The sequence below is a fragment of the Lingula anatina genome, chromosome 10 (assembly GCF_051362555.1).
Source record: "Lingula anatina isolate TDL-2025a chromosome 10, LinAna3.0, whole genome shotgun sequence".
NCBI classification, from domain to species: domain Eukaryota; kingdom Metazoa; phylum Brachiopoda; class Lingulata; order Lingulida; family Lingulidae; genus Lingula; species Lingula anatina.
In genome coordinates this window covers 19017144-19031105 of record NC_141776.1, presented here as the reverse complement: position 1 = coordinate 19031105, position 13962 = coordinate 19017144, and the positions used below count along the sequence as shown (strand labels likewise).

Here is a 13962-nt window from a genome sequence, read left to right as displayed (position 1 = left end):
TGAGTCCAGCGCAACTCATATCTGCCAGTGCTCAGTGTGATGCCAGAATTCTAGAATTCTGCGCTCAGGTGGGGGCTAAGGATTTCATAATTTTCCTAGATTGTTACAGAGTCATGGTGTTATCCAGGCAGTGGGTATTAAACGTTGATTAGGCAGAGTAAAAATCCCGTTTACCCCACGGAGAAAACCTCCCGGTGTGTGAATTTAATCCCAATAATGCATTCAGTGGTTGAAACGTTAAAGAACTCATTGAAACAGTAATTAAGCTGTTGACTCCCAAGGCAAAGAAAAATAATTTACGAAATATTGACGTCACTGTATTAACAGTCTGTTGTCTCATTAGCAGCAGTCCTCTGGTGGCAACATCTAATCCTACATGTCAGAAAAAAAAATTCTTCACGCCAGGAAACATATTCTTCATGTCAGAAAAATAAATCCTCCACTTCAGGAAACAAATCAGTGCACTTAATTAACGGTAAGCCTCTACGTGTGAGATTTCCCATTCAAATTCAAGTTTTTTCAATTAATCATAATTATTGCCTAATTTATATAAGCCCTTTTAAAATTTGCAATCTTGGCCAAACTTCCTGTTATTCATTTAAAAGCCATAATTCATGATTTTTGATAATAAATAATTTCCAGTTTTTTTACTCAAAAGTGATAAATTATCACTTTGGAAAATAACTAAAGGGTACAAAAAATTAGAAAGTTTCTTAATTACCTATTTATTCCATATAAATATTAATAACAATCATAAGTTTGGTAACAATATCTTATTCTCAGCATATGTTGCCGAGATAGAGTATATTAACATAAAAATATTTAGTGTTCTAATTAAAAAATGAAATAACTTGATCAAAAGGTTCTTAAAATTCCAACAAGGCAAGTGCAAACATATGTTTGTGCCTTCATTCATTCAAAATAAAATTGTAAAAAAATAATAATAATCATACAATATTTGTCCTAGTATTTCACATAAATCAGAACTAAAAATAGCAAATTAATATACAGTATACATTCTCCCTAATGGAATCAAATGAAATAAAAAAAGCATCTACTTTATTTGAAAGAAAGCATTCCATCACTAATTTGTTGCCTTACTCCATCCTATTCCCTATTCTGATATTCTGACATATCATAATCTTGTCACTTGTCATGGTTTTCTAGACATCATATGCTCAATTCAGAATCTACCTCAGAGAGAGAGAGAGAGAGAGAGAGAGAGAGAGAGAGAGAGAGAAAGAATGAGACAGAAATACTCATTTTCTTGGTAAATTTTGAATTAAGCCAGTGTCAGTCTTTTCTTCTGTGCCATTTCTTCCTTGTTGCTGAATCCGCCTCCTTTGGACAACACAAACTGCTCATAGCTAGGGGGAATCATCAAATAAGATATACTGGGTGAAAATACTTTTTTATTCTTCAATTATTAAATTAGGTTCAAATCATGTTGGTTGTTAAGGAAGAACAAAGGAGACACTAAAAAATTTAAAACAGTTACAACTGATGAATTCAGGGAAATTGCATAATAACACTGTGACACTAAATTATTGTTAGAAAGAATTAAAATTGAAATCCACTCAGTGCTTCCTTTAATCTGTATTTTAAAAGTTTATCCATAAAACATTAATTTGGAAGGACTTTTTTTCTACTTTTATGTTTAAAGGTTGGTTCACATAAAACAAACTGAAGTTCAACTTACATTTTTCTGTATTTTTCTCTCTCAGCAGCAGACACAGATGGCTTCATTGCAGCAGCAGATTTGAAGAGATGCGATTGGCTAATCATGACGGCAGTGGTCAGTTTGCTGGTCGAGTCTTGATGACCATCTAAGTTTTTCTGAGTAATCTTTGACTTAATTCTGCTGACCTGAAATAAAATATCCCAAAAATATATTAAATAATTGTCTTTAAGAAATTGTCTCAATTCTGCTGATGTTAAATGAGGTAAAATTATTTTATAAAAACAAAACTGAACTGTATATACTAAGTCAAACTTAACATTTCTTGCTAGAGGCTAAAATACTTCTCAGAGAAATAAAATGTCATTTATACCAAGTCAAACATTTCTCAATTTTAATTACACTGTCCTTAAATGAGGCCAACATATCTCAAATTCAATATATATATTTGTGAAATCAACCTTAAAGTTAAGTGCACACCCACATCTTTCCCTGAAGGTGTCAGGCCATGCTCTTTAATGGGAACAATTTGGGTTCAATGACCTGTTTTTTTACAAGCGCCTATCACTTCTATGAACTTAAGGCACAGACGCACCCACTAGCCAAGGAGTACATGTACATGTCACATCTGAGATCATGTGTAATGAAATAAATGACATTTCTTTAATTTAAATTGTAGGGCTAATGGTGCATGGGATGTTTGAGACTTATAACCTAACTTAAGCTCCAAATTAGGTGAAAAATTAATGCATTTCATTTCTCCTGGAATGAATGGAGTACAATGCAGTTTTTGTATCAATAAAATTCAATTTATCACCTCAAAGTCATTTTTTTTACCTCAGAAGTCAACCTGTCCTTTGTTTCTTCTCTCAGTTTCACAGGGCCTTCCTCTATACTTGGAATGTATGTAACATCTTCATCGTGCTCAACCTCAGTCCTGCCTCTCTCCAAATCTTTGCCATCCATTTTTGTTTTAGCCCCTCTTCCTTTCTTTGTCTTGATTTTATTTGGTTGCTCTTTCTCAATGATCACTGCAGTCTGTTTTCTATCTGTTGTAGAAGTGTCTGACACTGAAGAATAACTTGCAACAGAATTGCTGTCCTCATGTGGCATGAGGTCAAGGCCATTCTGTGAATTAGGGTCAAGGTCATAAGGTGATCTAAATTCAGTATTCAGGCCGTTTCCATTATCTAAGGCAGAAGTTACCATATCTTTGAGGGTGTCTGGTCTCTCTGTGGCTGCTGTGGAGGTTCCTGGTATTTTCACCCTGTCGTGGATAGCCTCCAACTGAGCATTGTACAACAAGGCTTTGAAATCGGCTCCAGTGAAGTGGTGACATTTCTGGGCGATGACCTCAAGGTCAACGTCCTCTGCCATGTTGACCTGCTTGGTAAGGACACGGAGGATGTCCAGCCTCTCTGCCTGGAATGGTGGCCATAGCATTTTTGATGAATTTTCATTATTTTAAATATATAAGGATCAACCTCTCAGTTAAATATACAACACGAATGACAATGAAATTGTATCGTATCACATAACATCATTTCACATAACATTATATTAAATTATTATATTATATTATATTATATTATATTATATTATATTATATTATATTATATTACATTACATTACATTACATTACATTACATTACATTATATTATATTACCTGTGTGGGCAGTCCACAGTGAAGACTTTTGTCCAAGCGTCCAGGTCTGAGGAGGGCGGGGTCTATTAGGTCAGGACGACTAGTGGCAGCCAGCACATACACGCCTGGTAAACAGAGATAAGACTGAGATAATAATATATTAAACTAATAAAATGCAAATGTATAAAATCAGGAATCTTTTGCCTTGTAATAGTGCCATTGTTGAACAAAACTATTTAAATGTACTAGAATGAAACTATGTATTAGTATTAAAAATTGTTACTGCGGAAAGATAAAAGCTAGATAAAAATCGCTTACTACCCTTAAAAACTAAAAGCCTTGAGTTACTGGGTAAAAATTTGAATAGGGTTTGAGATGGGTGAGTGGTATCAATCATGATGGAAGCTGTTTTATTTTTAACCCTATTGAGATAAATGGAATGAATGGGGGTATGATCCGTTCCAATTACATTACCTGCCATTTCAACAATCTTTCTTAGTTGCCTTATCCCCCAATGGACACTCATATGTGCCATCCCCGCAGGAGCACAACAATTAAATCTCAGATCAGCTTGTTCTGAAAGTGACCATACTCTCTTTTTCTAGTATTTAGCATCACAAAATATAAAATCTGCAGTCTTGGTCTGGTCAGATATAATAATATCAAGTTCTTATTTCTTACCATCCAATCCTTCCACTCCATCAAGCTGGGTCAATAGTTGGTTGACCACTCGGTCAGTGACACCAGTGCTGTCGTGACCGCGCCTGGAATATACAGACTTGTCACTATGACATATATAGACTGGTCAATATAAAATATGTACCACTTTTAAAAAAATGAAGTATACACTGAGTAGTATGTTACTAGACAGAACTTTGAGATTCAACATAAGGCAGCTTCTTTATTCTGAAGTTGTCATTATTTGCCTATTATTCTAACTGTGGATAATCATATCAAAGTGGTCATTACTATTATAAAATATCATAATGACTCCATCTTTTCAATGGGAAAAATTGTGAATTTTACAGATACTGTACTTCTTTAAGTCATAAGTTTGTAAGTGGTTTGTAATATCAGAATATTCCTCCTATCAAGTGGTAGCAAAAAAACTGAAAAGCAGGCTTCTCTTTAATGCTTTTCAATATTGTACAAACACCACTGAATTTAATGCTACACAGAAATACAATTTTTAATGATTCCAAATTTAATTTGTTTTCCCATTGAAAAGATCCAGTCACTACCACAATGGAAAAGATGACTGGCCTTAAGGGATATCAGAAACAACCTTTATTTTAAATTAATATATGCAAGTAGGTTAACTGGAATCAAACTTACCGTGGAGCCAAGGCATCAAACTCATCAAAGAATAAGATACAAGGTTTGGCACTTTGAGCTCTGAAATATATTGAAAAAAAAAATACTGAAGGAATATGCAACTCATTTTAGAAGACTCACTGAAGAACTACCACATGAATGGTAATCATGATGCACAAAATTATATGTACAAAAATATCACATAAAGAAAAAATAGATAAATTTTACATCCTGAGTGAACCAGATCTAATGTCACCTTAGAAACACTCTACATCCGTCTTTTATAACCCTCCATGTTTTGCAGGATAGGAATAATTTGCTAGATTTGATGATTGTGTGATTAAGTATTGCATAAAAAGGATTTCCCCTATTTTAGCTTTTGGTTATAATTATCATTAGATATGGGGGTATTTGTTTGAACACCTTATCATGATTACACAACATAAAAGTTATTTCATTTGAAAAATTATAGTATCAGTTGCATAGATAACACCAATTAATGAACATATAAATTTATTTTTTCTTCATGACAACCTAACTCATATGGACGTCAGAATAGAATTTCATCAGCTGTGTTATGTTATAAGAATGAAGTAATTTTTCATCAGTCAGGAGCTTTATATTGAGATAGTTACCTCCATATATTTACCTCCAATGGCCTCATTTCCCTGATGAAGATGTTCTGGGCAAACATCAAAATACTGGAGGTAACTATTTCAATATTAAGCTGTTGACTGGACAATAATTACTTCATTTTTATAACTAATACGTTGTTCACCATTACCTGGTAAAAGTATCTCTCACTGCTTGCTCACTGGCACCTATGTATTTACTTAGAAGTTCTGGACCCTAGGAAAAAGAAAATATAATAAAACAAATGATAAATATATTAGTGTTATAAGATACACATTTTATTACATATTCTTGTTTTTCATTTTAAAAAGCAAGGAACATCAAATCTCATTACATCTCTGCATAAGCTCATTGGTTTTTGAAAATCTTACAGATGATTATGGAAATATCAGAACGCAAATCTTCATACGTAAGTTTCAACTTGATAATTTTAATATTAAGATACTTAATCACATGCAGTGCATGCAAGGTCAAACATTTAAGATAATTAATTACTACCGATGAAAGTTCTAGGAAGACCCTCCATTATGTGTTAATACTGATGAAATCTATGGGAAGTCTAACCTTTATAATGAAGTTAATACTCATTAAGTTCATGGAAATTCTAACCTTGAGGTTTATACGTAAGTAATGATGAAGTTACAGAGAAGTCTTACCTTAATACTAATAAAGTTCAGGCCACATTCCTTGGCTACTACCCCTGCCAGTAGTGTCTTGCCTGTTCCTGGGGCTCCATACAACAAAAGGCCTGATCTTAGCCGTAGCGGGCAGTGACTGAACAATACTGGGTACTAGAAATTGAAATAAATCTCCTTATTATATCCAGTGAGCAGAATTAAATATCAAACATCAGCTACCTCTCACTGGATAAAGTACTCGGCTGGTAAAGCCTCACATACTAGTACAGAGGGATACCATAAGGCTGCCAACATGACTGTACTCAATCAAAATGAGTTAACCTATTGTTTAAGGTCTTAGTAACAATAGAATAACACCTGTAAACAGCTAGACTAAATAATAGTAATAATGATGATGATGCTTAGAATATGTATTAATGCACAGAGAAGACTGAGGACAGAGAAAGATGGAAGTCCAATATAATTGTCCACTGGTCTTGTCAAAGTAAGTGGATAAAATATTAATTAATATTATCATTATATATCATACACACACATCATATGCAGATGGGGTGTACTGGTACCTTTGAGGGCCACTGTAAGGTTTCCAGCAAAGTGTTTCGGACCTCTTGCAGACCCCCCACGTCTCCCCAGCCTAACTCCCCGGGGGTGTGTAGGGGGACGTCCCTCAGAGACGCTGGCGTAAACCCATCAAGAGCTGCTTCAAAATCCTCATCTGTCAGCACCAGTTCACTGCTGGCTGAGACTGAAAAAATACAAATGGTTATATTCTCATTCATCTGGCCACACTGTATGGTAGAGAGTAGTGCTTGATTGCAATACCCTTTATAACATGTGGTCCTATTCATAACACAGTGCAGAATGACTACAGATAATTTCTGTTCCCTTGTGCTCAACATATACAACATAACATCAAAAACTAAAAGAAACATATGACAAGATTTTAGGATAAGAGAAAGCATATATATATATATATCTTCTGGCATACAGAAGTGGTAGTGTGAATGCACTGCAACTTGGGGACCCAGAAAGGTGTATGGTGAAAATTTGAAAAAGGTTTTGGTAATGAGAAACTCAGAAGAAATTAGAAAATAATTATCTACTGATGTATTTTTTTCATTTTGAAAAAATTCATCAAAACTAGAAAACAAGCAAATTTTAAAAAGTTTGTCCAGATTTGTCATACTATGATATAAACTTGGTTTTCAACCTCACCAGTGCCTGTCTACAGTTCTCTCTCACTGTCCTGTCAATACTATGGGGTCATAAAAGGGCACCTGTTTTTTCACTCTCACCTGTGTGTGTCAGCAGATGAGCATGTATAGCTTTCTCCACCACTTTCACCAAGTCTCTAGCCTGAAACCCCTCTGTCTTTGAGGCTATGGACACCAGATTGACTTCTGTCACAGTTCTGGGGTCCACCACCCCCTTACTGTAGAGAACGGATGTCAGGATCTCTTTTCTTTGTGCCTTAAAACAGCAAATAAAAGTTTTCAATTCATCTGAACTCCTTAAACAACTAAAACAAACCAATGAAAACAAAAAAGGCTTATGCCCATGTCCCGCAACAGGAGATTAAAAAAGCTTTTTTTAAAGATTAGTTTAATCTGTCGCTTTCCTCTCTTGTCTGTTAGATTATATTGCTGCATTCAGCCTGCTTTCAAAAACTTTTTTTGGGGGGAGAGCTACTAATAAATAAATAAATAAATAAATAAATAAATAAATAAATAAATAAATAAATAAATAAATAAGATTTTTAGAAAAGGACTAAATATCAGTGCTTTCAAAACTATTCAGTTAATTAACATTTCAGCAAAATGTCCCTATCCACAGAGACCAACCCAGGTTGCTTAATTGACTAGTTTGTGTTAATGAGGATGACCACCCAGAATCTTCAGGAAAATAAACAATATCATAATTAACCACAACTACTGCAAATTGGACCAACTCCTCCACACATGCAACATCTTTTCCAGGATTGAATTATCACAATTCAAACTGATCATACTCTGTCAACAACATGCCAGTGGGCCACAATTACAATTCAAGTTTTAGCTTGAGTCTAGAGTACCCCATACCTGTTGTGGTGGTTTTATTTGTAAGACTTCCTGAAAGATGTGAGCTCCTCTAGAAGGGACTAAAATCTGATTCAGAGATAGACGCGATGCACTGGTTGCTATGACAACGACCTTTGACCTCTCTGCCACCTCTGACATTAGGATGTCTTTCACAGCTGTAAAATGCCACATTAAAAATAATGCTAGTTATAGGAGACACACAAGCTAGTAAGTGCAAAGTATATAAGTTCACAAAGTTAGTTTAGTAAGTAAGTAATATGTTTTTGTATTATGGCTGTTGTGTGTAAATGTCCTTAAATAAATCTGAAATTTTAGAGAAAATTCAATATCAAATTAAAGAGAAATTAACTCCTGATAAAATAATTATAAATTGTCAAAAACCAAAAATATTTTTTCCAATGAATAAGTTTGAATGGATGATAAATATTTCATCTTTTATCTTTACAAAAGACCTAGACTCAACAAACTCCCACTTGTTTCTTCACCTTCAGCCACCTCGGCATTGTACATTGCCTCTCCTGTCAGTTCCATTTCAGGGCTTCTGGGAGAACTGGTCACATGATCCAAATCATCCAATAAGATCACAGCAGGCTGTCGCCATGCAGCTTCGTTGAAGACCTGGCGAAGAATGGTCTGGATGACTTCTATTCTTTTCCCTGGGTGACAGAATATAGATATAAATCTTTACAGCTAACATTTGAAGTAATCTTCCCAGTTATATAATCATGTAGTTGACACAGACTCTAACTGTCACATTCTTTATAAGTTGAAAAAAAAATTCTACTTTCACTTCTACAGTCCTACCTTTAAGACTTTTACACTCCACTATTTCCACATATGCCAGGTTCGGTGGCTGGCTCAGCTTGGCACAGAGACCTCTGGTGAAGCTGCTCTTTCCACACCCCTTGTTTCCACACACCAAGAGGCAGCCATTTGCAATACTGCTGCTGCCATCTAGAAGCTGTTTTGGCAATGGCCGCTGTGCTATGGAGCATTCTAGAAATTCTATTGCTTGCTGGGAGAGTGACTTGATACCGCTGTAATTGTACAGTTGTTATGAAGTGAGATGAAGAGACTTTCATTCATATTCTAGATCTCACATATGCGAATGACATGAAAATGAGCTCTTTAAAACAAAAGAATATATGTAGTGTTTACATGTTATGCATATGTATAAGTAATGTGGAATTTGGCATACCCTAAAAAATAATTTAAAAAAATTACATCCATAAAAATGCTGTTTTTTTAAATAAGTTTATCACTGTATTCAGCAATATTGAATCCAAAGCATGACAACAGGTAAGAACTCTGCTAAAATGAGCCTGGAATACCAAGACACAAAGCTAGCTTAAAAATTTAATGAAACCTTTTAAGTACATCTACAGAGAAGCAACTGAAAATGCCCATTGAACATGTTGCCATTAGAGCTTTTACCCAAGATCTTCCACTCCAACAGCCGGTACAGGACAGTCCACCTCTGCCACACTTGATGCTGGTACAGCAGCCACCTCTCTGGGTTTCTTTGAATCTCGTACTTGTTCTGTGACTCTGACCCTCACAGCATCAAGGGAAGACTCCTGCAGTTGAGCATACGTTTCTGTTGAGTCTGGGCTTTCTTCTACTCCCTGGAGTGTTAGGAGAAACTCCTGTGAGTGTTCTGAAATATATTAAAAATACATATACACAATAAATGAATTGTTATTCAATCATTTTATCCATTGTGGTAGGTGTGACATTAACTCAAACACAATCAAGTCTACAAAATCACAACATTTGTCACAAATTCCTTCAATGTGTTACAAAAATGTGTTGAATGGATGTTAAAACCAACTGACTAAAACATTGAAACATTACTACAAGTGAGACTGTGAGCACAACTAGCACAATCAAGGAACACCCAGACCAGTGACCTACCTCCCCCTAGTGGCAGACTAAACAAAGCGCCCTGTGTGATAATAAATGGGAAGTTCTCAGTTGCTGCCTGTCTCAGCCAAACTCTCAGTGCAGTTCTGTACATTTCCTTGGTGTATTTCTTTGTCTGAATGGAATAAGGATTACTTCAATGGTCATTTACGATTCGAAAATTATGCTCATGAGTTATAGCTGATACAAAGATGGTAAAGCACATATAATACATTTAATACAATAATATACATCCTGAAGTTATTTATGAATCACAAAAATGGCATTTATTAAAACAAGTCTGACGATTTGCTCCAAAAGTTTATACAGACAGAAAAACGTTGCTATAATGTTACGTTTAGAAGGCACTGAATTGGAAGTGCTTAGTACAGTAACAATCATGTACAATTAATTTCAATCAATAAAGCCAAAGAGATAAAACTTTCCTCACCACTGGTGTAAGAGGGTGCAGAGACAGCTGAGTGAATGTAGAGCTGTGAGAATGAATTCCCTCCAGGTGGACCCTGGTGAAGGCTCCCAGACTCCCTTGTCTTCTCAGGAACTCTGGAAGAAGAATGTGACCATCCGATACCGTCTCCAGCAACTTGGTCCTGCTTACTTCAACACCAGCACCACAATGAACTCTTCCACCTCCAAGTATTACTGTTTCAGAATGAACTCTTCCACCACTGTGGAATTCACCCCCAGAACCAAGTTTTTCGTCACCTTCAAAAATGTTATCAGCTTCTTCACCAAATGTAACTTTTTTCTTTGCGTATATGTTTCCTTTCATGACAATTTCGTTCTCTGTAGGAGTCTTTGCTCTGGATGGCACAACGTACTGAGCATTCACCACCACAACACGCACTACGATACTCTGACCCTCTTCAGCTTTGACCTTGTTGTCATGGTCACCAGGTTGACCTTTGGCCTTGTCTTTCAAGTTCTTGTCAGTTTTAGTTTTTGCAGCTGCCCTTTTTGCAATCTCCCGTTTTTCTTTGGGGGATGGAAGTTTGGTCAACTTAGCTAAAAATGATGGACACATGGCGTCAATGTCCACGTAGCCATGTTGTAGCAGAGTATTTGCAGAGATGTAAACAGTTGTAGGCTGTAAAAGAAAAGTGGTTTCTGAAGACTGACCACTCAAATCATGGCTTCCATTTTCTGACATAAGTTCCAAAGTGTCCAAACATTTCATTGGTTGGACTCTCAGCACCATGTTGACGTCCATGTCCAGAATTTCCGACCTTGTTCCATGGTGAAGGTCAGATGACATTTCTAAACCGAGAGGAGCCTGAGGTCCCTTGATTATGAATTTGAAGAAGTCATAAATCCCCCTTATGTTTGAAGCCTGAGCTGACTTGCTTTCAGAAAGTTCATAATTCCTCTGATGCTCCTCGCTATGGGTTTTTACATCATCCACAATAGCCCCATTCATCATCTTTGTCACTTTTGAGTGCTCTTCATTTGCACTAGCTTTTTGATTTTTTCCTTTGTTCAGTTTGTCGTCTTCCTTTGCTTTGGGCTTGAATGTGCTTGACCTTGACCCAGATTCCCTGACCTTGGGTGCTATGACGACCTCTGTGTGTTGTTCCAGTAAAGCACATGGGACATTGGGTTCCATGGACGCTATAGAAACAGATAAAATGAAGAATGATTTAAAAATGCATAGTAAAAGATTTCCCTACGGGTAACTTATACTTTGTAAAGTTCATGGAAATGTTTGTTTTTATGAATGAGAATAAATGCCAATAATATTGTAAACAAGTGAAATAAGTCATATTGATGAGTTCCCAGCCCATACTTTTAATTGACAGGGGGTGGGGGGCAAGATATAGGATGGTGTTGGAGGCTGCATGGACTAACTAATTAAAAAGATCAATATTTGGACAGAAACACCAATTGTGGTGTAAACATATACAAGCACAAGTAACACATAATTACACATAAATGTACTATAGTACACACACGCACATGTACTTATCACAGCACTCACCCACTGTGACAAAAATACAGACGGCCCCCTCCACCCAGAGTGGCATCACTTGCTGGGGCCACACCACCCGGAGCTGATTGAGGAGATGACTCTCTAGGAAACTGGAGTGGAGTTCCTGGAAATAAGTTAAGAAGCCAGTTGATTACTCTAAAATTACAAAAATACTCTCACACAAATTATTAAGCATTGCCTCAAATTCTCTTTGATTACTTCACAAACATTTCTTGATGGTATTTTTTTGGTCTGTTTGTCTTACCAGTATCTCCCAGTCGTCCACGGAGAGAGGTTCAACAAATATCCTGGTGCATGATGCCACACTGGGAACAGCTTTCACAAGGACCTGAGATTAATGGGCAGAGAAAAAAATATAAATATAGAATTAAAACAATCATATTTGTCTCTAAACAAGACCTTTAACCCATAATCTGAGTATAAACCTATCAGTGTATCCCAGTTTGAGTACTTAATTCTTATATTTAAATTTGCATAGAAACAGTTTATTGTTTAAACACACACACAATATATCTCAATGTCAAAATAATTCTCTCAGTTATGTAAATATTTAAAAAAACATAATAAATATTAAAAAATTGCCTTAACAGGTTATATTTAGCTATGTCATAGAAATAGTGAATTAGGATGTCTTTCAAATATAAAATGAACTCAATATTAGCTCATCTGAAATATTCTACAAGTACACCACAAGACTAACTATATTTTTAACCCAAACACCACACTTCTTCACCATAATTATACTGTGCAATGACAACAATTATAAAAAAAATTAATTAAAATTCCACACCTCCTCTCTATACTTATAGTACCAATAAGAATAAAAAATTAATAGATAAATCTCCTGGTACCTCTTCTCCAACCTTAAAGCCCAATTTGTCTGCGTACAGTCCATTGAGTTCAATGGTGTCCTGAGAGCCTGTGGTCCCTGTGGTCAGTCCCCCTGACCAGCTGACATAGGCTATCCTGCCACTCTGGGACTGAAGCTGGAACACCTGCAACTGGAACCCAATTATATATGTTACTACATAGTACTATATATACATGTACTTCTAGTAATTATATCATGTTGGTATAACATTTTAGTGTGCATTGAAAGGTGCAACAAAGTGGAACATGAGCAAGCTCAGTGCTAGTGTTATATTTTATGGGCACATTTGGGGTGAAGAAAGCAAAGATATATGTATGTCGTTATTCCATACACACACCCACAAACACACACACACACACACACACATGCATGCACGCATGCACACACACACACACACACACACATACACCCACCCACACACACACACACACACACATGCACACACACACACACACACACATGCACACACATGCACACACATGCGCACACACATGCATGTACAGCAAAAATGTTAAAGTTTAAAAGAAACAGAATACAAGACATTATTTCTCTACTCAGCATACTCCTGGTTTGGAAGTCCAACCCCCTCGTTGACTATAACACCACCCTTTCATGCGCCTTCTGTTAGAAATTCTAAATGCAACGTGCCCCTGAAGAAGTACCTATTTTCTGACCTGTCGCCCTCCCCTACATCTTCGACTAATAATCAAAATTTCCATTTCTCCAAATTTTCAGTGAATGATTTTGATTACCCCATGAAAGGTGCAATCTGCTGTTCTGTTACTAAAGAGGTCTAATCTAATACCAAGACTTCCATTAAGCTATCTTTGGTTTGTTTACCTTGCCATCTTCGAATGTGTTTTGCGAGGTCCAGCTTGCCGGAGGCAGGGAAACAAAACAGTTCTTATTTCGACCCCCACGAATCACAGCGGCCCAGCACTGACCCGCGGGATCCTGCATCGTCGCACCCTTTGGGTGTGACACCCAGAATTCACCAGATTTTCTATTTCAGCGATAATATGCTAGCTTATCACAAAGTAGGAGCCAAAGTCGAGAAAACAAGTCAAGTTCTCTAGGAAAAGGAGATTAGTTGTGTGAAGTGTGTTAGTTGAGATGATCCATTTGTGTTGTCGGACTTCCAGCTTATCTCCAAAGTTAAACTTTGCCGTAAACAGTTTGTTTGTATGTATATAT

At 36.3% G+C, this 13962-nt stretch overlaps 1 protein-coding gene across 1 annotated transcript; it reads right to left on the bottom strand.

Annotated features, from left to right (window-relative positions):
* Positions 1-701: 701 nt before the first annotated feature.
* On the bottom strand, positions 702-13861 carry LOC106166950 (peroxisomal ATPase PEX1). Its single transcript, XM_013545615.2, has 20 exons — positions 13609-13861; positions 12749-12898; positions 12142-12225; positions 11886-12000; positions 10341-11518; positions 9902-10025; positions 9422-9644; positions 8792-9024; positions 8473-8643; positions 7988-8142; positions 7205-7379; positions 6473-6654; positions 5928-6062; positions 5423-5487; positions 4660-4719; positions 4006-4088; positions 3346-3449; positions 2516-3100; positions 1700-1866; positions 702-1367 (listed from the first exon to the last, which is right to left on the bottom strand). The coding sequence occupies exons 1-20, from the start codon at positions 13726-13728 to the stop codon at positions 1283-1285; spliced, it is 4194 nt and encodes a 1397-aa protein (XP_013401069.2). The 5' UTR covers positions 13729-13861; the 3' UTR covers positions 702-1282.
* Positions 13862-13962: the final 101 nt, after the last annotated feature.

What these genes read in the sequence shown, in the direction of transcription:
- LOC106166950 (XM_013545615.2), bottom strand. Translation starts at nt 13,728, where the DNA reads ATGCAGGATCCCGCGGGTCAGTGCTGGGCCGCTGTGATTCGTGGGGGT. An exon ending in TCATCTGCTGACACACACAG is followed by an intron (nt 6,655 to 7,204) that starts GTGAGAGTGAAA and finishes GTATTTTTTCAG; the next exon opens with TCTCAGCCAGCAGTGAACTG. An exon ending in TGAACTTTATTAGTATTAAG is followed by an intron (nt 5,488 to 5,927) that starts GTAAGACTTCTC and finishes TCTTTTTCCTAG; the next exon opens with GGTCCAGAACTTCTAAGTAA.